At 42.7% G+C, this 26,957-nt stretch overlaps 1 protein-coding gene across 1 annotated transcript in view; it reads right to left on the bottom strand.

Moving 5' to 3' along the window:
• LOC110503758 (t-SNARE domain-containing protein 1-like) overlaps positions 1 to 26,957 on the bottom strand; it is a 118,569-nt gene that overhangs the window by 49,672 nt on the left and 41,940 nt on the right. The window contains exons 5-10 of the mRNA XM_036970577.1: positions 25,691 to 25,781; positions 25,495 to 25,569; positions 25,249 to 25,305; positions 22,070 to 22,237; positions 12,772 to 12,844; positions 4,980 to 5,062 (exon numbers count right to left, since the gene is read on the bottom strand). Coding sequence (XP_036826472.1) covers positions 4,980 to 5,062; positions 12,772 to 12,844; positions 22,070 to 22,237; positions 25,249 to 25,305; positions 25,495 to 25,569; positions 25,691 to 25,781 — 547 coding nt within the window. The remainder of the gene's footprint in view (positions 1 to 4,979; positions 5,063 to 12,771; positions 12,845 to 22,069; positions 22,238 to 25,248; positions 25,306 to 25,494; positions 25,570 to 25,690; positions 25,782 to 26,957) is intronic.

Raw genomic sequence — 26,957 nt, 5'->3', positions numbered from 1 at the left:
ACATCATCGAAGCGGAGGAAAACCTGAAGGCTTTTCAAAAAAAGCTACCGTTATGGAAACGATGAACAGAGAACAATAACTTCGCAAACTTTCCCCTGCTGGACGACTGTGTAAGTAAGATCGAAGATGTATCTGGAATCGGAGACATTTCTGTACCCGCTGAACTGAAGCAATCAATTGCCACGCACTTAGATGAGCTTGCAAATTCTCTCGACGGATACTTCCCTACAAGAGAGTCATATCCAGCATGGGTGAGACAGCCATTCACGTTTAGTGTTGAGACAACAGATGTCAATGATGAATACCTCTATGAAATCATTGAAATTCAGCAGAGCCAGGTTCAACAGCAACTCTTCAGAACAACAACGCTTTCAACGTTTTGGTGTCAACAAATGGTAACGTACCCTGTTATTGCTAAGAAAGCTCTGGAGATTTTCATACCGTTTGTTACAACATATCTTTGCGAGCAATCCTTTTCGAGGATGCTGGAAATAAAAATGAAGAAAAGGAACAGACTTTGTTGCGAAAATGACATGAGAGTGGCACTTGCCAAGGTGAAGCCGCGCATTTCTGAACTGGTCTCTGAAAGGCACCAGCAGAAGTCACACTGATTTGCAGTAAATATTCATTATTATGTTTTTGTTTTTGTGTGAAAATGATCATCTGTGTGAAAATGTTTTGATGATTTTGTTCTTTGAACACAGTGATGTTGATGCACGGTTCATTTTGTGCACCAGTCAAATATATACCTATGTTCTGAATTAGATTTTTTTTTTCAATTAAGAAGGGTTCGGTGAATGCGCATATGAAACTGGTGGGGTTCAGTACCTCCAACAAGGTTAAGAACCACTGCATTATGGCCTTTCCCTTGCACTTCAAAGATCATGGTAGAAAATATATGTTGATTTTTCTTTTTCTTTGTATTTTCTTTTACCAGATCTAATGTGTTATATTCTCCTACATTTATTTCACATTTCCACAAAATTCAAAGTGTTTCCTTTCAAATGGTATCAAGAATATGTGTATCATTGCTTCAATGCCTGAGCTACATGCAGTTAGATTTGGGTATGTCATTTCATCGCGGGTGGCACAGGGGCTACTCATTTCTTCTAGATGGAGATTTTCTATTTTCCATGCTGTCACTGTCACTTGCCATCTCAAACTTAACATTGTTGTCATCTATTGCCCACCAGGTGCCCTTAGAGAGCTCCTCAATGAGCTTGACATCTTGATAAGTTCATTTCCTGATGGTGGATCACCACTCAGTCCACTGGGCGACTTCAAGCTCCCAACGTCTGCCTTCGATTCATTTCTTTCAACCTCTTTCTTTCCCCTCCTTTCCTCTTTTGACCTCCCCTCCCCTCCCACTCACAAGGCAGGCAATGCGCTTGACCTAAACTTTGCTAGATGCTGTTCGCCTACCACAACCCTCCTCCAGGTCTCTAATCACTACTTTGTTTCCTTTTCTGTCTCCCTTTCTTCCAACCCTACCCAGAAGGTCATTTGGTCGCAATCTTTGCTCTCTATCTCCCTCTACTCCAGGTTTTGTCATCTAGGTTTGGCCTCAGGCCCATTTTTTTCGGAGCTAATAGTTGGTGGGCCATAACATAATTAGTATATAATGCTAGCACAATTAATTGGTCCACACTACAAATTAAACTAAATGTTTTACACATCTGATTAGTACATAATAAACTCAGTGACAATAACATAATGAATTCTGTAACTTATACAGGTTAAATCTGCAGTTACAAGGAAGAGGGAAAACAGTGGTGGATACGGTGGAAAAACTTGGAAGCTTGATTTGGACTTGTCATCTGGAAGGCTAATGCACGTCAGCACACTGAAGAACGACAGGCAGAGGGACCAGACAACTTCTCCACAAGATTTGAAGACTACAGCATGCCCAAGGATATCATTGCGTTTGTACATGATCCTCTCACAGTCTGCCCAGGTGGAGAATTCTCCTCCCTTGCTAAGGAAACGATACCCTTGCTGGATGAGTCCCCAATTCAAACTGAGCTGATTGAATTCCAGACTTCGAGCCATCTCAGGGATGCACTCAGGAGTGCCGAGTCCTTGTGTGCATTTCGTGTGGCATGCTCAGAGGGATACAGCACAATAAAGAAACTTGCATTTTATGTGCCAACAATGTTTGGATCAACGTACACCTGTGAGTCCTCATTTTCCTCTATGAACGCAGTATAGATTCACAACTGGAGCCGGTTTTCACATAAGTCAATCGAGGACTGCCTGCGCATCAAAATCACATCCATCTCAGGCGACATCTACAAGATCGTGTCCGAGGGGAAATGCAACTCTTCCCATTGAGTGGCCTACATGACTTTAATGAGTAAATACTAACATTATTGTGAGTGCTTATCCAGGGATAATTATGTCTCAGGCTGACAGCATTCTCTGTTTGTTCTGTTGTTACAGGAGCACGCTATACCGATACAGAAATTCAGATACAGACATTGCCTCAGGCGCTGTTTACCTCATACTGATTTTATTTTTGTTATATTGTTTTTTAAATTAAAATAATATTAATAATTAATTTGTTGGGTCAAATAATATTGCTGGTGGTCCTGATTTGGCCCGCAGGCCGCCAGTTGGGGAAACCTCTACTTTCTCTTCTTCTATCTCTTCTTCTTCTTCTATCTATCATCTCTCCCTTCTGCTAAATCCTTCTCACTCCTGTCTCCTGATTCTGCCTCTATGACCCTACTCTCCTCGCTTTCCACATCCTATGACTCTCACCGTCTCCTTTCCTCCCTGCCAGCTCGGCCCTCCCCTCCTGCTCCGTGGCTGAATGACTCACTGCGAGCTTACAGAACAGGGCTGCGGGCATCTGATCAAAAAAGGAGGAAAACTAAACTTCCGGAGGACCTATTATCCTTTCACTCCATCCTCTATACCTTCTCTTCCCCTGTATCCGCGGCTAAAGCCACTTTCAATCACTCTCAATTTCAAGCTTCTGCCTCTACCTCTAGGAAATTATTTTCAACCTTCTTCTCCCACTTTTATCCTCCACCCCCTCCCCCTCCCTCTCTGCGAACGACTTTGTCAACCACTTTGAAAAGAAGGTTGACGACATTCAGTCTATTTAGTACACTTGTCCCACTCACACAAAACTACCCTAAACCTTGACCTCTTTCTCCAGATTATATCCTGCCTGCTCAACCTCATTCCCTCCTCCCTCTCTGGAGACCTTCTCCCATTCCTCACTTCCCTCAAACTCATTCCTTACCACTGTGTCACCTTTGACTTCAATATGGCCAGAGTCGCTCCCCTTCTCTGGAAACAAACACTCGATCCCTCTGACGTCAAAAACTACAGTCCGGTATCCCTTATTTATTTTCTTTCCAAGACACTTGAGCGTGCTATCTCTGACCAACTCTCTCGCTAGCTCTCTCAAACTATTTTCTTGACACGAACCAGTGCTTCAAGACGGGTCACTCACACTGCTCTTCTCTGTGTCATAGAGGCTCTCCACACTGCCAACGCTGACTCTCTCTCCTCTGTTCTCATCCTCCTAGATCTATCCGCTGCCTTCGAGATGATGAACCATCATATCCTCCTCTCCACCCTCTCAGGGCTGGGATTTTCAGGCTTTGCACACTCTTGGATTGGATGCGACCTGGCAGGCCGCTCCTACCAAGTGACGTGGAGAGGACCTGTGTCTGCACAATGTGCTCTCACTACTGGTGTCCCCCAGGACTCAGTTCTACTATATCCGTAGAGTATGACCCTACATCACACAGGTAGTGGCGTAGGTCCTAATCAAGGCACTTGTCATCTCCCATCAGGACTATTGCAACTTGCCGTTGACTGGGCTCCCCGCTTGTGCCATCAAACCCCTGCAACTTATCCAGAACACAGCAGCCCGCCTGGTGTTCAACATTCCCAAGTTCTCCCATGTACCCCCCTACTAGCACTGCCTTTGCTGATAGCTACTTTATTGAGGAAAAAATGTACTTACTATGACTGATACAGTATATGGGGTTGCCCTACCTAGCTATCTTAAGATTAATGAACTGTAAATTGCTAAATGACGTGTGTGTGTGTTTGCAAACAGTATCAGGGTCATAAAACCTCACTGTGTTGGAGAGAAGCTATCTACTACTAGCAACAGAAAAGGTGACCTTTTAATGAACCCCAAAACACTTTTGTCAATATATAATTTAGGATAGCCAGAGGGCTACACACTACAGGCCTATGCTACCAACACTGACTTCTTAGCCCTACTGTGATATAATCCAAGCAAGGATGACAAGGGGGAAAAGTATGACATAAAACCGCTATGAAAGAAAATTACCTTGGGCATTTTGTGAATGTGCTACCAAATGGAATTGAGAGTCACTCAAAAGAAATCAGAAAGAAATTATAACAAATTAATACTTAATTGCAGTCTACCGTCTGATGCACATTACTAATGTATTTCTGTTCTTAGTCAATAAAGTTGTACAATGAAATTGAAACCTCATAATCATTATCTTGGTGGAAGAAACAGTTGTTTTTGGAATTGGAGTTCAGTGTTGGTATATCTGTTTGATTTTGCTATTAGACTCCAGGCTACCGTTTTACTGTTTCAATCAATCCAATTAATTTAGCTAACGGCAAAAGCTAATCAAATATGACATGAAATTGTGATCTTTATTGTTATTTCCACAGCATCGTAATGAACGCAATAAAGTAGTAATGAAATAGTAATGAAATAGCAAACCCTGTTATTTGAAATCATGTTTGTCCTACTGATTCTGTATCAGCATGACACCTGAAAATCTCTATTAAAATGTAATGTCAGTACCAGTAATACACAGACATGACAATATACAGGAACTGCATTTAGTTGACATAAACGCCTGCCCGCACACCCGCCTGCAAGTACATACACGCACATACACAGACACACACACACACACATATGCACACACACATCACTGAACCTGCACAATGAAACGAGGACACTACTGCACCTGGTGATGGCTGGCCTTTGCTAGCTCCTGATTGGCTGACTCCACGTTGGATGTGGTGGTCTGAATGTAGTCCTCAATGCTATCTGAAGAGACATAAATGCATGGTAAATATAATGATTATACTTTATAGCAACATAGATATATTCTATAGCAACACAGTACAACATGTCCCCCAGTTTAGGACCTTTTCTTACCAGGTTGAAGCACACTGGGTACTCTTTCATTCTATAGCTTCTATGGCTTCGACCGGGAGTCCCATGAGGCGGTGTACAATTGGCCCAGCATCGTCCGGGTTAGGGGAGGGTTTTGGCTGGCCGGGATGTCTTGTACCATCGCGGTCTAGTGACTCCTCCAAGCTCTGCGGCTTGGCAGGGTTGTGTTGACTCCCATTTCTGAGTGTCAAGATTAGGTTCCGAAAATAATTGACTCCTAAGATTCAGTATTTTTGGAATGGAGGAGACTGATTAGTTGCCGTACTTCCGAGAACACTTGCATCTTTAAAAAATAAAACAAATAAAAAACTGTTTTTATTTGACCCCTTTTTTCTCCCCAATTACGTGGTATCCAATTGGTAGTAGTTACAGTCTTGTCTCATCACTGCAACTCCCGTACGGACTTGGGAGAGGCGAAGGTCGAGAGCCATGTGTCCTCCGAAACACAACCCATTGCACATTTAACCCGGAAGCCAGCCACACCAATGTGTCGGAGGAAACGTACACCTGGCGACCTGGTCAGCGTAAATGCGGTTCCCCGGCCCGCCACAGGAGTTGCTAGTGTGCTATGAGACAATGATATCCCTGCCGGCCAACCCCTCCCTAACCCGGACGACGTTGGGCCAATTGTGCGCAGCCCCATGGGCCTCCTGGTCGCAGCCGGCCCCGACAGAGCCTGGGCTCGAACCCAGAATCTCTTGTGGCACAGCTAGCACTGCGGTGCAGTGCCTAAGAACCCTGGGCCACCCGGGAGGCCCCACACTTGCATCTTTAATAGTGTGCTAGCGAGGGATGGTAGAGAGAGGGGAGGGGCACAGTATAGGTTGGTCGGCCGTCAGGCAGACAGAGTCAGAACCGTGCACTAGGCCTATCTATCGGCAATCAAAAGCTGTATCTCACAACGGAATTCTGTATCTCACAATTTCTTGGCTTGCAAGAATGAATAGGCTAAGATATTGAGATGAGCGAGATACAACACTTGGCTCTCACACAGTCACACACAGTATCTGCGCATGTGCACGGGTTCACTTCACACTGTTCACAGCGTGGCTCCAAGTGGACCAAAACAGCAGAGAAGTTGAGCCTTGTTATGGAAATTGACCCACTATGCTGTTTACTTTCTGCATCTACGGTTAGTGATATTTCTTCATGTTAAGGATCCCAATTTCGTTTAAATGTTCACACCCCTACACCATAGCATACAGTATTTGTGTTGTGGTGCCGTTATGTGAGCAATGTGAAAAAATATTCCACATCCTCTTTAACATGTACAGTGCCTTGCGAAAGTATTCGGCCCCCTTGAACTTTGCGACCTTTTGCCATATTTCAGGCTTCAAACATAAAGATATAAAACTGTATTTTTTTGTGAAGAATCAACAACAAGTGGGACACAATCATGAAGTGGAACGACATTTATTGGATATTTCAAACTTTTTTAACAAATCAAAAACTGAAAAATTGGGCGTGCAAAATTATTCAGCCCCTTTACTTTCAGTGCAGCAAACTCTCCAGAAGTTCAGTGAGGATCTCTGAATGATCCAATGTTGACCTAAATGACTAATGAGGATAAATACAATCCACCTGTGTGTAATCAAGTCTCCGTATAAATGCACCTGCACTGTGATAGTCTCAGAGGTCCGTTAAAAGCACAGAGAGCATCATGAAGAACAAGGAACACACCAGGCAGGTCCGAGATACTGTTGTGAAGAAGTTTAAAGCTGGATTTGGATACAAAAAGATTTCCCAAGCTTTAAACATCCCAAGGAACACTGTGCAAGCGATAATATTGAAATGGAAGGAGTATCAGACCACTGCAAATCTACCAAGACCTGGCCGTCCCTCTAAACTTTCAGCTCATACAAGGAGAAGACTGATCAGAGATGCAGCCAAGAGGCCCATGATCACTCTGGATGAACTGCAGAGATCTACAGCTGAGGTGGGAGACTCTGTCCATAGGACAACAATCAGTCGTACATTGCACAAATCTGGCCTTTATGGAAGAGTGGCAAGAAGAAAGCCATTTCTTAAAGATATCCATAAAAAGTGTCGTTTAAAGTTTGCCACAAGCCACCTGGGAGACACACCAAACATGTGGAAGAAGGTGCTCTGGTCAGATGAAACCAAAATTGAACTTTTTGGCAACAATGCAAAACGTTATGTTTGGCGTAAAAGCAATACAGCTGAACACACCATCCCCACTGTCAAACATGGTGGTGGCAGCATCATGGTTTGGGCCTGCTTTTCTTCAGCAGGGACAGGGAAGATGGTTAAAATTGATGGGAAGATGGATGGAGCCAAATACAGGACCATTCTGGAATAAAACCTGATGGAGTCTGCAAAAGACCTGAGACTGGGACGGAGATTTGTCTTCCAACAAGACAATGATCCAAAACATAAAGCAAAATCTACAATGGAATGGTTCAAAAATAAACATATCCAGGTGTTAGAATGGCCAAGTCAAAGTCCAGACCTGAATCCAATCGAGAATCTGTGGAAAGAACTGAAAACTGCTGTTCACAAATGCTCTCCATCCAACCTCACTGAGCTCGAGCTGTTTTGCAAGGAGGAATGGGAAAAAAATTCAGTCTCTCGATGTGCAAAACTGATAGAGACATACCCCAAGTGACTTACAGCTGTAATCGCAGCAAAAGGTGTCGCTACAAAGTATTAACTTAAGGGGGCTGAATAATTTTGCACGCCCAATTTTTCAGTTTTTGATTTGTTAAAAAAGTTTGAAATATCCAATAAATGTCGTTCCACTTCATGATTGTGTCCCACTTGTTGTTGATTCTTCACAAAAAAATACAGTTTTATATCTTTATGTTTGAAGCCTGAAATGTGGCAAAAGGTCGCAAAGTTCAATGGGGCCGAATACTTTCGCAAGGCACTGTACAGTTACACTTCTATTTCATTTCCTAGAGAGGCTCAATGTGGGGTATCTTCTGCTCATTTCCTGTCTCTCCATTCGCTGGTCCTTGTGTCTTTGGCCTGCGTCGACTGAGCTGTGTGTGTGTGTGTGTGCGTGCTGTTTTCTGTGTGATTGTGCTTGTATGACACATTCACACTTTGAATGGGTGAACTGGGTACCCACCGTTCCTTTGCACACACATTGGTAGCCTTGAAAGGTTTGATCTTACTCAAAGTGCATCACCTGCTGTTGTAAACACATACAGTGACAGAGGGAGGAAGGTGGAAGTGGAGGGAAAGAGAGAGAGAAAGAAAATGTTCTATTTGATAAGCCCTCATAATATCTCATCGCTCCGATTGAGCTGCTCGTATGATGTCACGATCAACTTCCTTGAGCGCACTCTCCATGGTCGTGAAGCTTCAAAATCTTAGAATAACGCACAACTGTGTTTATGGATAGACCAACTCAGCTGGATTTCTCTCCTTATTTACATAATCACTTGCACAAGATCATTAATAAACTGGAAAAGGATGCACACACATTCTCTGTCCCCACACTGTAAATAGCGTCACGTTTGATCGAAGATGTAGCATATTGAGTTTTGATGGTGCACAACATTCTAATTGAATATCTATGTTTAATTACTTCCTCATTGGCTGTCACCACAGTGACGGCTTGAGAATAAACTGAGAACGGAGCTTTCAAAAGTCATACTCCGTCATACATTTCATGACGGTGTCAACCAATTATTAGTATTTGAATAATCCAAATGACTTGTCTTATTTCAATGCACATCATAGTAACTATAGTTACTGTAGCCAGTGAGAACTAATTCAAACCTAAATCCAATTCTTTTCCCTATTATAAACAAAGTTTGGTTCACTGCCCATCAATACAGTGCCCAACCTCAAGCATGCAGGACACAAATTCACCTCTCTCTCTCTCTCGCTCTCTCTCTATGAGTAAGGAGGAGGTCAGCAGGATGACTCACTTCTGAGGGGAGTGAAAAGAATAGAGCCAAAATGTCCAATAGCAGGGGATGGAGTTGAGAGAGCAGCAAACTGGACAACCATGACCACTGACGTGAAGCTTGTTGGCAGTGCAAGATATTATTGGGTTCTGTATGGCTGACTGTGAATAGATATGAGTGTATGTGTGTGTGAGAGAGAGAGAGAGAGAGAGAGAGTCACCATGGACATTGTAGCTTGTGTACATCTCTTTGCATGTCAATCACATCAAATGAGTTTGGAGGAAATTAAATATTGATGCATTTCACATGTACTCTATCAATCAATATGTGAACATTGGACACGCAGATACAGATGATGATTCTTAATCTGATTTAAAAAGTCTGGTTTAAAAAGGCCTCTGAAGTTTTTAATTTCCACATGGACATTTCAGAGTTGATTTTCCATTAAGGAAAAAAAATCCATCAATTATAATCACCCTAATAATTCACATTTCCTCTTGCTATAGGGTTATTTTCCTGCTGTAGCAAACTGTAGTACATGGCTTGATTATTTGCACAAATAATCATAACCCAGACAGTATGCTAATACAAGGAGCCAATTGAGCCACCTTGGAGATAAGAAAACACACACAAATGTATCACTCCATCACCCGCACACACACACACACACACACACACACACACACACACACACACACACACACACACACACACACACACACACACACACACACACACACACACACACACACACACACACACACACACACCTCCGTAAGCCTTTTCTTCCCTCACACCATGCTCCACTAATTATGTTTTTGATATGCAAGACATTTCTAGGTAGAAAAACATCACATCAACAGGGAAAAGCATGTCAAACATGTTTACAACTCATTTTCTACAACACCACATTCTCAATGTATTTGGGTATTGTAAGGACATGTAAGTAAATGTCACTGAATCAAGACATAATAACCTTTTATCTGAAAACCACTGTATTCCTCTGGTTCGTCCCAAAGACCACAAGATTGAACACAGGCTGTACTATAACCACAATGAGACTAACGCAATACTTAGACAGCAAAATAGATGAGTGCACCACTTTACCTTTGAATGACCCAAGTTCACTCGTCCAGCCTCTCTATCTCTCTCTCTGTATCTCTCTGTCTCTTTTGTTGCTGTTGATTCCATCAGTTCTGGCACAGCGTGACCTGTGTTTTTGTTGAGTGTGTCACCACACGGAAGCAGAGGCTTTGTCACAGAGAAGCTACTTTCAACTCCACACCCTCTAAAAAGCACTAATCCAAACTTCCTGGGTTTGTTGATTTCTCAATTTACCCCTCTACCGCTCCCCCACTGCTCCTCTGGACACCTCCACATGCCTCAGCCCCCTTTCCCCCCTAAAGCCCCATCAGCTTATTCAGACCCAGTTTTTATTATACACATAAAAATAAAAATCTCACCATGTGCACAGCAGCTACAGAAAAGCAAAAAAGGCAATTTACCTGATTCTATTTCAAGGTTGAATGGGAGAGAGAAACATTATGTCTGTGGTCCATAATGGATGAGAAAAAGACTACAGCAGTAGAGTAGTACAGCTCTCAGGTACTTGGACATAGCACCTTCACTCTGTACACTGGTGAGCTGAACACCCTCTCACAGTTACCACCTCCACCATCTCTTAAAGCCATCATGTTCATCGTTACACACTTTAACACTTTCCCACCACATCAATGTTCCACTTCCCTCTGTATCCACAGTCTCAATGTATCCACAGTCCCAATGTATCCACAGTCTCAATGTATCCACAGTCTTAATGTATCCACATTCTTAATGTATTCACAGTCATAATGTATCCACAGTCTCAATGTATCCACAGTCTCAATGTATCCACAGTCTTAATGTATCCACATTCTTAATGTATTCACAGTCATAATGTATCCACAGTCTCAATGTATCCACAGTCTCAATGTATCCAGACTCAATGTATCTAGACTCTCAGTGTATCCACAGTCTCAATGTATCCACAGTCTCAATGTATCCACAGTCTCAATGTAACCAGTCTCAATATATCTAGACCCTCAGTGTATCCACAGTCTCAGTGTATCCACAGTCTCAGTGTATCCACAGTGTCAATGTATCCACAGTCTCAATGTATCCACAGTCTCAATATATCCACGATGTATACCCTCATAATCATACTAAAATATATCCTCCCTATATCCTCACATGAAGGCGACTACAGAAATTGAAGAGACATAATTCTAATGAGATTCTAATGGCATTTTACTAGTGTATTCAATTTCATCAACAATTGACATTTAACTTCTTAGAACTCGCCACTATTTATTTCCCCTTATTTTCCCTGTGCTCTGCATGTGAGAGAAATGAGAAGGGACACTGAATTTGAAAAGAGAGATTTCCTCCTGCGTGTTCACCTCAGAAAACCCTCTCTCTAAAGGCCAAACAACAAACAAGTCTTATTTCTGTCCTAACGCACATAGTCAGCGCCATCCAGAACTTATCTAGGAAACAAAAGTGCCATTTGTTTATTAAATATTCCCTTCCATAAGGCTGAACATTATTCACTCTAAATGTTAAGTACCCTAATTATGGATAGAATCTGGGATAAATGGTGTATTGCTCTCCAGTTCCTCTTTGTTAATCGCTCGTTGCCTGTTGCCTGCTCTCTTGTAGCATTGCGTCTGTGAGAGTTGGAAACTTGGCATGAGTCTAAAGTATAATTCAAATCAAATCAAATTGTATTTGTCACATGCGCTGAATACAACAAGTGCAGACTTTACTGTGAAATGCATACTTACGATCCCTTTCCCAACAATGCAGTTAAAAAGTAAGAACATTTGAAAATAGATCAAAAGAAAAGGTCACTGTACTCCAGATGGATTAAAACAGCCAGACTCAGGGCCACTCTCCCACACAATGGACCAATTTGAATAGAAGAAGAAGAATTTTCCTTCGTTTATGAGATCTCAACCTCGGACACACATGCACACACACAAAAGGTACACACACATACCAGAGACACATGTACAGCAGAATTTGGTTTGCCACACACACTGATATGCACAAGTATGATCAGTCATGCTGCTTCCTTTATGCTTCCCTTGTTCCTCTTTCTCTCTTTTCCATCCAGTCTGCTGCAGCATCTGTACACACCTCCACTCTCCTGTCCTCCTTTCTCTTGTTTTTCTCTTTCGGTGACTAGTGTTCCATATCATCCCCCCTGTCTCCAGTTCATCTCTCTGCAGGGTGATGGTGGTGTTGTTGTATCTCTCTGTCTGTCTGTGCGTTGAACCACACTTTGCCTCTCTCTGCCAAAGTCTAGATCAGTGCTGGGTTTCAGGACTTGTTGATCAATAACAGAAGACTGGGACATGCTGTCCTGTCCTCTAACCATTGTTGTTATTGTAACCCACCTGTCTCTCAAGCAAACCTTCACTACGTGTTAAGGTTCAAAAGTTTGTTTGATGGGAGTCCTGAGGTGATTAATTAAGTCTGCTAGCTCATGACGAAAGAGATGCTGTAAAGTTGGTCAAAATATCAAAGGGTTTACAAAGACACAGAGAGTAAAAGACAGACAGAGTAATATGCAGCCATGGATGACTGCACACAGGAGCTCAGGCAATCCTAAATACACACACGCGTACACACAAACACACACACACACACGTGATGTCTCACCTATGGCATCTCCCTGCTCGTGCACCATACTGGCCAGATCTCGCATGATTTGGCTGACATCCAACATGTCCCTCTGTAAAGGAAACAGACAACGAAGGGTTAAATAAATACATTCTACTCTAGAGGTCATCGGGCATCCGCAGTCCCGGGCTTTCTTCTTCTATAGTCCCGATGGATTCCCCAAAATAGACAGGGATATGTAAGTCAAAGCATTAAACAATTCCAAGAAATATATCGAAACTACTCTCCGAGAAGTTAACGGCTCAATTTCAGCCATTTAAAAAAATCTAAATATCAAATCATTTCTGGGTAACAATTAATAAGTTCTGTCATTGTTTTCAATGAAAATGGTAAAAAATAATCAAAAATAGCTTCGTAGCAAAAATCATTTAGCATTGCCAGCATTGCCAGGCAGGCCAAAACTCCACAAATGCAAAATGAGCTGACATTTCAAGCTGTCTTGTCAAACAGCTCTTACAATTAAAGGGTATTATCATCATTTTCACAATTTCACAGTATTATTCCAACCTCATATTGTGGAAAGATTTATAAAACATAGCTAATCTAGTTTTTGACTGCACTGCCCCTTTAAAATCCACCACGCTAAGCCCATTAAAAACGAAATGTAAATTTGTGTTTCATATAAAACTATTTCAATGTGTATGAACACAGTAATTGATAGTGTTGTTCACTTCTGTTTTCGTTTCAGTCAGTGTGCAGTCTGGCCACTGCAGAGAGAGAGAGAGAATTACCACACTGGGTGACCTGCACTTTTTTCCCTCCTCGCCAGTTTCCTGGCTTTGAATCGGTTCACTGTGTATCAGCTCAAAGCAATATGAAGGCGTATAAAACCTCTGTCTATCTCCCTCTCACAGGTCCCCCTTTCCTCCATTATAGCACCATGCAATCACAGCTGCGTTTGTATAGCCTCACCCACTGGGCCATCCATCACAGGTGTCTGATATTGCTGTGGAAACTGGCAGCAGCCATCCTGGCTCTTGGCAAACACCATCTGGTTGGATCCAAAATGGCCTCTGGCAAAACCTCATGACGCTAAAGACTTTCTTGCTGCTTTCGTTTGGGCAACCCTCTCCATCACACAGGAATAGAATAACAACACATTTACTTTACCTGGCAAAGCCGTTGCTGCCAATCTCAACTCAGTTCATTACAATGACAGAATGCTATGACAAAGTCATGAGTGAGAGTGTGAGTAGAAGAGAGAGAGAGAGAGAGAGAGAGAAAGAGAGAGAGAGCGAGAGAGAGAGAGAGAGAGAGAGAGACTAGCCTCACTAGCCTCAGCCCTCACCTAAACCTAAAAACAACTAACAAAACCTCATCCAGAGACATCACTATTTCACTGAGATTACGGTTGGTTTGGCGATGCTGATTGCTGTTGGAGACAGAGTGGTCGTTCCACCAATTCAGTGCCTTTTAAGAAGTGTAACTTGGTCCAAAAAATGTTTGATTTCACCTAATTTTAACATTCTGTCATAAAGAGCACATTTCCAACTTCATAAAAAAGGTAAAAGAGGTAAAACATTTAAAATGACTATAGTAAGTGCTGATTCAGTGCCAAATAAAGTAACAGGGTTGAACGTAACAGGGTTGACGATTTAATTTTAAATCAGCCATGAATTCTAGCCTGCCTATTTGTTCAGATCCCTTCCACCCTGGGGGTAGAATGGGAGTGGACTGGCTTAGGGCCAGATGTGTGCCCTTTTCCATATTTTATAGAGTTATATTAAGCTCATGGCCACTCTTCCACCATTGGCCTCCCAGCGCCTGGTTCACTCGGTTTTAAACAGGAGGTCCTCAGTCTACCCACACACCCACACCCACCCCACCAACCATACATAAAGTCCCACAGAGAGTGTTGACCCATGCTGGGATGGGGACAGGCTATGCTCCATATGCTCTGCGGCACTTCCTGTACACTTTGAATTAATTATCAACAGACAAAATAACAATGACCTCAAAAGACAACCAGAGTCCTTTGAAATACAAATGTTAGGAAAAGGTTTTAAGGTATTAGGAACTGGAATCCTACTCTTACCCAAGTCTATTCATAGTTGTCCTGCCCTGATCTGTTTCACCTGTCCTTGTGCTTGTCTCTACCCCCCTCCAGGTGTCACCCATCTTCCCAATTATCCCCTGTGTACTTACACCTGTGTTCTCTGTTTGTCTGTTGCCAGTTCATTTTGTTTCGTCAAGCCTACCAGCGGTTTTCCCTCTGTTCCTGTCTCGCTTTTGTTCCTGTTTTCTTGTTTTTCCCGGTTTGAAACTTTTCTACCCATCGTCCTGTACCTTTGTCCCACAACTCTGGCTTACCAACCTCTGCCTGACCTGATCCTGAGCCTGCCTGCAGCCCTGTACCTTTGTCCCACAACTCTGGGTTACCAACCTCTGCCTGACCTGATCCTGAGCCTGCCTGCAGCCCTGTACCTTTGTCCCACAACTCTGGGATACCAACCTCTGCCTGACCTGATCCTGAGCCTGCCTGCAGCCCTGTACCTTTTCCACACTGCTCTGGATTATCGACGCCCTGCCTGTCTTGACCTGTTGTTTGCCTGCCCCTGATGCTGTAATAAACATTGACTTCAACATAGTCTTCATTTGGGTCTTACCTGAAACGTGACAGTAGTCTTGCTAGCAATTCAGCTCCTCTTTCATAAATCATGGTGGTGAAGAAATTTCCCATGTCAGTTTGTCTATAGTATGCAGTGGTGTAAAAATACTTGAAGTAGTTTTAAGTAGTTTTTGGGGGTGTATGTACTTTACTGTTTATATTTTAGAATACTTTTACTTCACTACAATACTAAAGAATCGTAGTAGAAGAATATAAGCAATTTGAAATGATTTATACTTTTACTTTTGATACTTAAGTATATTTAAAACCACATGCTTTTATACGCTTACTGAAGTATTTTACTGGTGACTTTTACTTGAGTAATTTTATACTCAAGTATATTTACTTTTAGTCAAGTATGACAACTGGGTCATTTCTCCACCAATGAGAGTATGTCAAAGTCACGGGAGTCAGTAGTTTGACTCTTCATGTCAATACCACATATGTTATGGTGTTTCTGTGATGCAATAGACAGTCGACAAACAGAGCTCTTGTAAGAGGCAGAGGGGCCTGTATTTGTTTCATGTGAAATAAATGTCAGACAGATGCAGACATCATTTCCATCTGACACAGAGGCCATCGTAACAACACCAGACACACAATTAAACTGCACGCTGAGATAAAGGAGACAAAAACAAGCGGCTGATTGACAGGTCCGCCGGTCGCCACCGCTGTTCCATTCCTCATGTTCCTGAGGTCTAACAAGAGTCTGGGTCGGGATGACACCGCCAGAAATGAGATCTGACGATTGGCTGATATGAGCATTGCCATGAGAGAATGCAGGTTGAGTTGATTCAAAAGGCTTAGAGGTGAAGACAAGACCAGTCAATTGGCTGATAGTGCTTTAGTGCACACTAAGTAAGGAGGAAGTGGAAGAATAGGACTGTATTCTCCTCTGTAGAAAGCTGATGTACCCTGTGGGATCCATCCCAGTCATGGCTCATATATAATATGTTACCAAATGTTAAAACGTGAGGATCAAGATCACAACGGAAAGGAAATTGTTTGCACATTATGTTTTTTAACTTTTCATAGGACACTTTTAGAGACTTTTTTTGAGCTGGTTTGAGAGGGCAGTCCTTGTCGTGCTGAGATGATGGACATACGAAGCCATTGAGGAGACAACAAATGCATGGTCCCAAACAATGACTCCATTTTCAAACGGGACCAGCAACACTCTAGAAGGACATGAATATGCTGGAATTGAAGTTCCTGTGAGAGTTAGAGTTGACCAGGTGTAGAGATCACCTCTGGTGTCTGCGGAGTGGAAGGAACTCAACTGTGGGTTAGTGAAGCAAATAATACCCTCCTCCTCCAGGTAAATGATAGCAGCACCAGAAATAGAACCTCATTGGGTATGCAGCTCAGCCACGACCAACGAACGCAGCCGCACGGCTCAAAGCTCTGATGGGTGGTTGGCATTGGCACCGCCCCCCGAGGAGGAGGCTGGGAGATTCACCTGTCCTTTGTGTACCAGCATACCTGTCAACCAGACTGGAACAGAGGGGAGGAGAGAGAGAATGAGAGGAGAGAGAGAGAGAGAGAGAGAGAGAGAGTGAGCGGAGAGAGAGAATGACGGAAGCTTTTTGTCCGAACATAGATGGGGTAGTGCTATGTATGTTGATTCTCAGGTGCAGACAGACACTTGTTGAAGAGATGGACCAAGTCATTACTGCCCTGCCATGTCTGTTCTCATCCTGGCACCTTGAGATGATGTTGTATTCACCCTGCACAGTCACATTACTCATCATCTGCTGTCAACACTCGTCATTTTCTCCTCTCTTCCTCCCGCTGCATGGTCACTCATTTTCTCATTTTGAAAGGATGGCTACTTCTCTTCTTTGAAAGCTCAGCGCCAGTCCATTTTCTGCTATGACTTTCAATCAGGCAGTCAATTTGAATAAAACGCATAAAACATGATTGATGTGTCACACCCTGATCTGTTTCACCTGTCCTTGTGATTGTCTCCACCCCCTCCAGGTGTCGCTTATTATCCCCGCTGTATATATCCCTGTGTTTCTTGTCTCTCTGTGCCAGTTTATTTTGCCAACTCAACCAGCATTTTTCCTAGCTCCTTTTTTCCAAATTCTCTGTTTTTTCCTAGCCCTCCTGGTTTTGACCCTTGCCTGTCCTGACGCCAAACCCGCCTGCCTGACCACTCTGCCTGTTCTGACCTCAAGCCTGCCTATCCCCTTGTACTGTTTGGATTCGGGCCTGATCACTGAACCCTTGCCTGTCCTGACCTCGAGCCTGCCTATCGCCTGGTATTGTTTGGACTCTGACCTGGTTTATGAACTCTCGCCTGTCCCAGACCTGCCTTCTGCCTACCCCTTTTGTTATAATAAATATCGGAGCTCAATCATCTGCCTCGTGTCTGCATTTGGGTCTCGCCTTGTGCCTTTATATGATGGATCGTGGCCTTTCTCCCTGTCATTATCAATAGTTGAAAAGGAATCTTCCATAGACTAGATACAAAGGCAGTTTACTGTAGCTGTCATCACCATAACATGAAAGTACCTTGAAATCACCAACCCCTTATGACAAGGCATTACAACACTGAAGATCATGTAAATCCATTCTACAACCATCTAGATACCTGGCGGATGAAAGTGTGAACCAACAGACCTCTCTCTCTCTTTCCTCCACCCTCCCCTTCTCTCCCTCCTTTTCTCTTTCTCTCTCTACCATTCTCTCCCTCTTCCCTCCCTCCCTCCCTCTCTGATAAATGTGTTAAGCACTGATTGAAAATTCTCTCCATATCTAACCACCCCAGACCAAAGGCATCGGGAAACCGGACACGGTGTCACTGCCACAGCAGAAAAACTGTTAAGCAGATTTACGTGCACACTTACTGGTGAAAAGGAGAGGGAAAACGATGACATTTTCCCACATGCACTGTCTTTCAAGGGGCTGGAGCATGAGATGTGTATTTTTTGCCCTTGCTGATTAAACGGTTTAGAATGTAAAATCAAATGTTGCCTTTCCTTCAGCTGTCCAAAGACCTAAAACCCCAGAACACACACGAAAGAGATACACATCACATGAACCGAAAGGCAGCCAGAGGCATGGCCAGAATGACAATATTTAAGGGGGTTTATTTACATTTTAAGGTTTCCTGTTGCGTGAGTCCTGGTTGCTGAAGGTTTGTGTTGAGGTTGTGTTGTGATTTATATTGTGTATTTATTACATTCATATTGTGATTTATTTTGTTTGTGTGTCTCCATGATGAGGAGGATACTGTATGTCGTTGTGATTTCTTCCTCCACAATGCGGTCAATTTTAGGGAGGTGTGTATTTCATATGCATAGCCTTTTATGGTGAGGTTACCCGTCCAAAATTGTAATCAGTAACGTAATTTATGGATTACCCAAACTCAGTAACGTAATCTGATTATTTTCTGTTACATTCGAAGAAGACAAAAATATCCATCAGACACATTTGGTGTGTCATCATAGTGGTGTCTGACTTGTGGTCAGACTCGCTCATTTGGAACAAACTTTAACTTGCGCCTTTTTTCAATGCTGAATTGAATGTCATTGAGAAAACAGAAAGGTGTTATAACATATTTTTTCACAAACATCCTTTCTGAATTTAAAAGTAATCCATGTAATCATCTAGTATTTGAAAAGTATCTGTAATCTGATTACAATATTTTGTATGGCAACGTGACTGATTACAGTTAATTTTTTTGTAATCAGATTACATGTAACTGATTGCATATAATCATCTGGGGATCCTGCAACATCCATGGAAGTCCCACATATTCCTATAGGTCTGTGCTGTGCAGATCATTGATGTTGCAGTTTGTTCCTACACATACTGCAAAATCATGTGCAAGATTTAAAGCAATCTGTTTTTGTTTTTATGACCACACCTGAGAGCTGCATCTAGCGCATGCTATCTCTGTGCGCTGCATGTATGGGGCGCTACCTACCTCCAAGGGCAGAGCATCAGATTCACTGTCCTGTGGATGCATTGGTAGGAGAGACACGCTTTGCCTTTTTTTTTACCTCTTCACAGGGCCAGGTGTTGTATTCAGATTCCCCTTGAAAACTGTCCTCTGCCTTGCCCTGAGCTTTTTTATGAATTCATTTTGATGAAATGATCTTCGTTGAAGACGATCACGGTGTGTGAGGGGCAGCTGGGAGCTGACAGTATAGATGGTAGAGGCAGAATAAACCTCCGCCACCCAAGCCTGATACTACCTTATAGTCTATCTTCTGTCTCTCTCTCTCTGAGAATTTATAATAATATCATGGTAGTCAAGGACGATAGGCCTGAATTGAATTACCCATCCCAAACATAGAATGACTAGAACAGTGTTAAAGCCTCTCATGCCACAGTAATCTGACTGCACCTGTAAAGAACATCACACTGCTTGCTTGCTCTTCTTGATTCAGCTCATCCCGAGGCTTAAACCCAGGACCTCTGCCTAGCTAGCACACGTGACAGCCCTCCTAAAGAGTCTTACCAGTTGGCGCCATTAGCTGGAGCAAGTGGGGACACTTCAGGCTGAGGAGTAAGTTTCACACATCCCCATGTGCTACACATGGGTACATCCAATATGGTTATTATTTTTCTATGGTGTCAAACTCCTCCTGACTGATCCCAGTGTTGGTGTGTAATATGCAGAGTATCCTTAGTGTAGGTAGCGGACAGTCAGTAGGAGAGAACCACTGTAAACGCCCATGTTCCCCATCGGTCCCTGTAAAACTGCTGCAGTCTTTATCTTCCATTCACAGCGAGAACGCCTTGCCTGAGTGCGCACACACACACACACACACACACACACGCACACACACACACACACACACATGATGGCAAACTACCCCAGGCAACAGATCAACAGGTTTTTTTCTCAGAGGGGAAGTGCTGATAGCGTTTTCCTTGGATAACAGCAGACAGAAACTGATCTTAAGGTCCTCAGGGAGATGGATGGAGAAAGAGGAGAGAGAGTGAAAGAGGAGAGAATGAAAGAGAGGCGGGGCTTTGGAGAGATGGGGGTGGGGGTTATGGACAGGGAAAAGCACATTGTCAGATATTATTAGGCTCACCAAGGTACACCATCAGGCCCCTCAGCACCTGCCAGGGAAGTCACTCTGACATTTATCTGTGTGGGTATGACTAAAGCAGAGGCCAGACAACCCTGTCTGGGCTACCAATCAAATTAATCTCTCCATCTCAGTGCCTTTCTGAACAACCAATTATCATGACTACTGCCATCTCAGACTTCTCCACACAAATTAAGCTGTAAGTGGTGTCTGAGGCTCATTCAGTAGTTTGGTGCTTTTGTACCACTCAATGAGGACAGATTGATGCTGCTACTTTTCCAGTCTTGTTCGGAAAAGGCTCATGCGATGTGGCTAGATGAGGTGATTCTGAACATTGATGTTAAAACTTCTGAAAGGTCTGACTGACTACAGATACACACAACTCCCCCCAAAATATTGTTATTAGTCTTCAAGTCTTTTCACACATTGCAGTGGATTGTAAACTCCCTTCAAAGCTGGAATGGGCTGTAATCAAGGTGTCATTTCTAAAGCATGCTGTGTGAAATTCTGGTAGCCTTTCTTGAATGTTGTCCATATGTTATCGCAACACTTAATCAAGTTGATTAAAGCAATTACAGTGTTTATTTTTCTTCTCCCAAGTTTTCTCCACAGAGTACACCAAATACACAGAGGGACCCATAGGATGAACCTAAGGTCAGGAGATGCTGATAACAAATATCTGAAACCTCTTTGAAATCAGACCCATTTAAGTCACCCACAGCAGAGTGATCCTGTCGTTTAGAGTTCACATCTATCTGGTTTCACATCTGTCTCAGACACCACCGGAAGAGAGGGAAACAGCTTGGGTGGAATCAGACCTGGGCTGCATCCTAAATGCTACCCTATCCCCTATATAGGTTGCTATTTTTGACCAGAGTCCTATGGGTTTGTTGTTCATTAAATATGGAATAGGGTGCCATTTGGGACGTCACCCTGGAGCTACCTGATGCAATGCTTTGTATTTCAAAACGAGCCGTGAAAGGAAGTCTGGTGAACATTGTGATTCCATCCACACTTAGGTAACAAACAAGCCCGTAAAGGCGCCTAGGTAATTGGGTAGCGTTTCGTATGCAGAAGAGATGGTGAAAACGGCTTCAGTACTGAGACATAATACTAATAGGTTGCCCAGATGGGAGGTGGAGTCTGGGATTGGCTGAGTGTTTATTTACTAAAGTAGTGTGTTTTTATTGACCTCTCTGAAGACAATAGCGTTGGGGCATTGCACTCTCTGGCCACTTTGTAAACGACAAGCTTTATCAGAATATTTGTTTTTATTTTAGTTAGTTTTTTCAGAGTGTTTCTCTCTCTCTCCATGCAATCTACGGATACTCTGGGCACTTTGGCTGGAAAGTGTTGCAATTTTCAAAACAACTCAACTAAAGACACGGCTACCAGATCAAAGCTGATGCTGGATTGATGCACTTACTGCCCTTACTACTGGCAAATAGATTACATAAACTTTGAACACTGCATAATTTAGATAGCAAACCATTCATTTGAAAGCCATGGTGCCATTGGAAAGTAGAAGGTTTTTGCCTGTTTCTCCTCAGGAACACTGAGACTTTAAGGCAGGGTGTTGTAAACTAAGGTAGAGCACGTGGATGTCTGAGCTCCATACCTCAATCTGCAGCAGGGCCTCTTCTCTCTGGCGCAGGGCCTCCACATCTTCCTCACTGATCTCTGAGAGGAACGCTTGCTCCTGTCCATCCCCCCCGGAGCTCTCTGCTGCACCGCCAAACAGGGGACCCCCCTCCTCACACAGCTCTGCAAACGGAGTCTGGGGACTCTGTGCTCACACACACACACACACACACACACACACACACACACACGCACACACACACGCACACACACACGCACACACACACACACACACCACGCACACACACACGCACGCACGCACACGCACACACAAGAACAGACAGACAAACAAATATGTAAACAAGAGAACATTATAATTAAATTTGTTTTAAGAATACCAACGTACATTGCTTCTGTCTTGCACCTCTTTCTCCCTGACTCCACTAATGGCCTAGGCCAGACAGTGTGATTCACAGCACAGGGCTAGCCCCTGGCTGACTCATGGTCCTCTGTGCTTGCCATGATCTGAGTCACAGTACCTGAGTCAACAGGAGAGGCCAGACAGTGGGGGGAAAACATCCTGCGTCCCCGGAATACAATTTCATGTCAACACAACTAGAACGTTTTACACTTTAAATATATCACTCTAGACAGCTGCCACCCCTTCTTCACACTGTTTACCCAAGTTCAATCAAAAAGCACTAGGACGCCTTTCTTCTCTGTGTAGGCAGTTTACTGAGCTCGCTCTCCTTTCAGCACGCTCAATGGAAACGTGGGAGTCGGTCACTGAAAGAGGCCCACATTGATCTGCTAATTTTGACCCCTAATTGCATATGTATGACATTGATAAAACCCTGAGGTGGCTTTTGTTTTTCCTGCCCACAGTGTGAGTCATCCAATCATCCTGTCGTTCCTATCTTACTGTGGGTAGCTTCTTCAGTACGGAGGTGGGAGGGGCTAGAGGAGGGCCTGTGTCTTTGGTCTGCCCACTCAATGTGAACCACACAGCCTATCTGCTCTGCCTTCTGTGCTGTTCTTGCTTTTTGTTGTCAGTGAATATGCACCATCTGCTACAGTATTGTTACTGACATCCGAGGTATAGGTCTCTTGGCCAGGCTATGCTAAATTACAGACCAACTGCTTTTCCCTAAAACTGCAGAAATGTAGTTATTTGTGAAGAAATCTTCCTCATTCACATTTATGAAAAAAGGAATAACTTTCGCGGTTCATTGAAGTTTCTTTCTTCACTGAAGGTAATCACTGTCCTTATATCTGGAGTCTGAGACGTTTTCCTCTTGAGCCAGCATAATGAAAAGACCTTGATGAAATTGATTCAGCAGAAAATAAGCCTTAATACATAAGCCTCTTGTGTCCTGGTGCTGTAGGGTTCAGGGGTGTGTAAAGAGAACCTTGATACTAGTGTCTTCAGTGGGGCTTTATACCTGAGTTTGTGTATTCTCCAGCGGGTCATTTGAGTTCAGTATGATTTCAAAAGAGAACTCTTTCAGGGAAAGTTAGGGATCATGTGAAATATGTTTCAATAACATTAACATGAGTTACAGCTTTTTGCATTGATTTTCAGGCCTCGCTCTAACTTGACATGATCGTACTGATATTATTCCAGGACATTACAGTGAAACCATGAGGAAGTTTAAAAGGTTAAATGAAGATCAGCCAATGACAGCCTAGCTAGCAGCATGAACAGCTAAATGAGACATCACTGTAAAAAATATCTGGTTGTTTTTACAGTAACTTACTGGCAGTGAGTTACCTGTAAGTTACTGTAAAAAAAAAAGGTTCTGTATGTACTTTACAGTAATGTACTGTTAAACATTCACTCTGAATTTACGGTAATATACTGTACTTTTTTTTTTTTTACAGTAACTTACAGGTAACTGGATGCCAGTGTCACATACAACACAGTAACACTACACAGTGCATCATAAAGGATGTCTGAGTTTCTCATTAGCTTTATTGAGTGCTTTTGATAAGGATCAGTGCAGTTTTCAGTGTTGTTATTGCCGGTGTGATGTATGAATAAATTCAATCATGATTTAATTGTATTGTGAAGAGGTAAAAAAAAAAAAATCAGCTCAGTCCCTCTTAGAACTCATAGAAATGTGACACCTTCAAAATGATTCACTGTTCATTCATCTCTGACTTACAACAAATGACTTTGGTGTATTGTTGTTTTAGTTGTCTCCTCTCCTGTCCCCAAAGGTGTTCTAAGAAGGCTATATATCTCATGTAATCATTTGTACTAGATGTCTCCATGGGAGACAAAATACTCCTTCGATTTGGGAAAAGAATGACGGATTACACAGAAGAGAGAGAGAGAGAGGTCTCCAGGCACAATGCTTTCTGGTGTATCAAAATTATACCTGTTATCTGACCTCAAGACAGTTATTATATGGTATAACCCATGACTATATGTATAATCATAATGGAGACATACTAATTGTCATGATTTTCCACTGTATGTGAGGGAGTCCGTCTATTTCTGTGATGAAAGTGTAAAAAAAGGTGGATAGATAGAATCATCACACGGTATCAGAGTCCTTCTCGTCCTTTTTTTTTTTTACCTCAAGTTATTTTTATCTAGTTCTTCTAGGCTATACTGTCTGTGGCTCATATTCAAAACCAATCTATCTGTTGTCTCCTCTCTCTCTCTCTCTCTCTCTCTCGATTTTTCTCTCTCTTCCTAACTTTCACCTGCCTCTCTTCCTCAGTGAAAAAAAGCAGGATCATCCTATCACAGATCTCTTATCATCCCACCTCCTCCCCTGAAGGGATGGGAAGATCTGTGTTGATGCAGCCGGGACAACTATGTCCTGCAGAATGTACATATACTGCAGCTCAAACCCATAATGTGTCTCTCCCTTTTGAACTTTTGAACTGACATAAAAATACAGATAATTTGTTGAAAGACAGTAGCAGTATTGAAGGGACTTGGATGTATGGCTAATAAATTGTCTGGGAGTGGAGAGAAGAGAGTGAGAGAAAACAGAAAGAAAAGGGAAGAGAAGAGAGGGAGAGAGAACTGAGAGAAAAGCGAAGAGAAGAGAGGAGACACTAGACAAATCTTCAAAGAACCTCTCATAAGAAGGCAATCAAACAAGGAGAGCCAAGCTTATTATCTTTGTCTCTAATGAGCGTTGTCACCTTCACAATGGAACAAAGGCCAGTACAGACTGATACACTGTGCATCAAACTCACCTGCTTCATTTCTGTCTGTGCCGGGGGTAGCAAGGCCCTCGAACGGTCTGCAATTTTCTGAAGAGACACAGGAAGAGAGAGAGCACACGAGCATGAGAGAAGCATTTAGTTCATATTGTACAACATACTGTATGTTGCAGCCGGGTTGCAAAACAGCTCTTTATGTTTCATGTCACAAGGTCACCATTCTCTATAGAACAACACCCCACCAAACAGATGAGATGACATGAGGCAATGCAAGGGAACCTTTTGCAGATCTCCATAGCGTTGAACCGACTCTGAGAGTCCTGTCTTCAGTCTAGTCAGATGAAGATGATCTTGCTGTGAAAACAAGGAAATAAGAACAAAGATGAATGACAATTATCTTAATTTATGTCTCTGCTTCTGTGTATTTAATTAGATACAAAGTCTGGAAAAATAGATGAAAAAAAAGCTTTTTAACCCGTGTAGAGCCAGTGATGATGTCAGAGAGTTGTTTGATGAGTTGACTGGTGCTGGTGATGACATTGTTGGTTTGCTGCTGTGTAGAATGTCTGGAATTGAAGAGAAAGAGAGCCAGAGAGAATGACATAAATATATAGAGAAAGAAAGAAAGAGTGTGAAAGAGAAAGCGAGTGAGATAGAGAAGGAGAGAGTGAAAGAGAGAGAAAGAGACACACATAGTCTTTAGCCTCTAAGGTGGTATGAGTGAGGTTATTCTCGGGGTCGTGAACTCTGGAGGAAGTGGCAGGACATGGCAGCTTTTATCCCCTGCCGCTGGATTCTGGAACGAACAGTGTGCATTCTGGGCTGGCCAGGGCGATGGGAACTCAGAGTTCCATGGGAGAGATACGTTCAACCAATTAAGTGAATCAATATTAACGACAGTCTGACAGAGCAGAGGTAGGGCTAGGCCCTATCCAGTGGCACAGTGAGGGGCGCTGGGTGTTCTTTCTCTGCCAGGGATGAACAAATAGGAGCCACCCAGGCTTTCACCATCAAAAAACACAGAAACTTACAAACTACAGTGCTGCCCAGTGTTGGGAGGATGGAGGTGCACTCATTATGGCTATAGCTTTAAGCCAAGGACAATATGGATTTTTATGTTGACCCCAATTATTGTCCACAAACATATTTATGATCAAATAGTGGCAAACGTGTGGATGGCGATTCAATTGATAAGTATAATTTTAGACATTTCAACTTACAGTCTGTCACTCATGGCTCAATTGGCCAAACAGTACATTGTGAAGACAACACAAAAAGATACATGCCTTCAGTAAGTTTACTGATTTCAGACACTCTTGTAATTGTGGAAATCATATTCAAATCTCTGATAGAGAATGTAGTCACATTTGCATGCTCAAAAACATTTTCTTGCACTAATATCAGTCCTGACTGCCTGTACAGTTTCACATATGTTTTCAATGTCTCCTCCCACACACTCATCTACTGAAGCATCTCTGGGTCCTTCCATGAGAGTAGTGCCTTTTGCTTACCTTTGATATTATCGGTCGAAATTGTGCACCAATACTGTATTTTAAACGCCTGTTATATTACATAATATGTCCATTAATATAGACCACATGAAAAATGCAATACTTTTCTTCTAGGAAGATTGCAAGCCACTTAATCCCCCAAATAATCTCAAAATGTTCACCATCATTGTAAAGACCTAGTTATTTTGCTGCTTTGATAAAGTCATTTCTGAAGATGATTATTTATTTCAT

The sequence above is a fragment of the Oncorhynchus mykiss genome, chromosome 3 (genome assembly GCF_013265735.2).
Source record: "Oncorhynchus mykiss isolate Arlee chromosome 3, USDA_OmykA_1.1, whole genome shotgun sequence".
NCBI lineage: Eukaryota > Metazoa > Chordata > Actinopteri > Salmoniformes > Salmonidae > Oncorhynchus > Oncorhynchus mykiss.
Note: the sequence above shows the minus strand (reverse complement) of the source record. Positions and strands in the feature narration are given on the sequence as shown.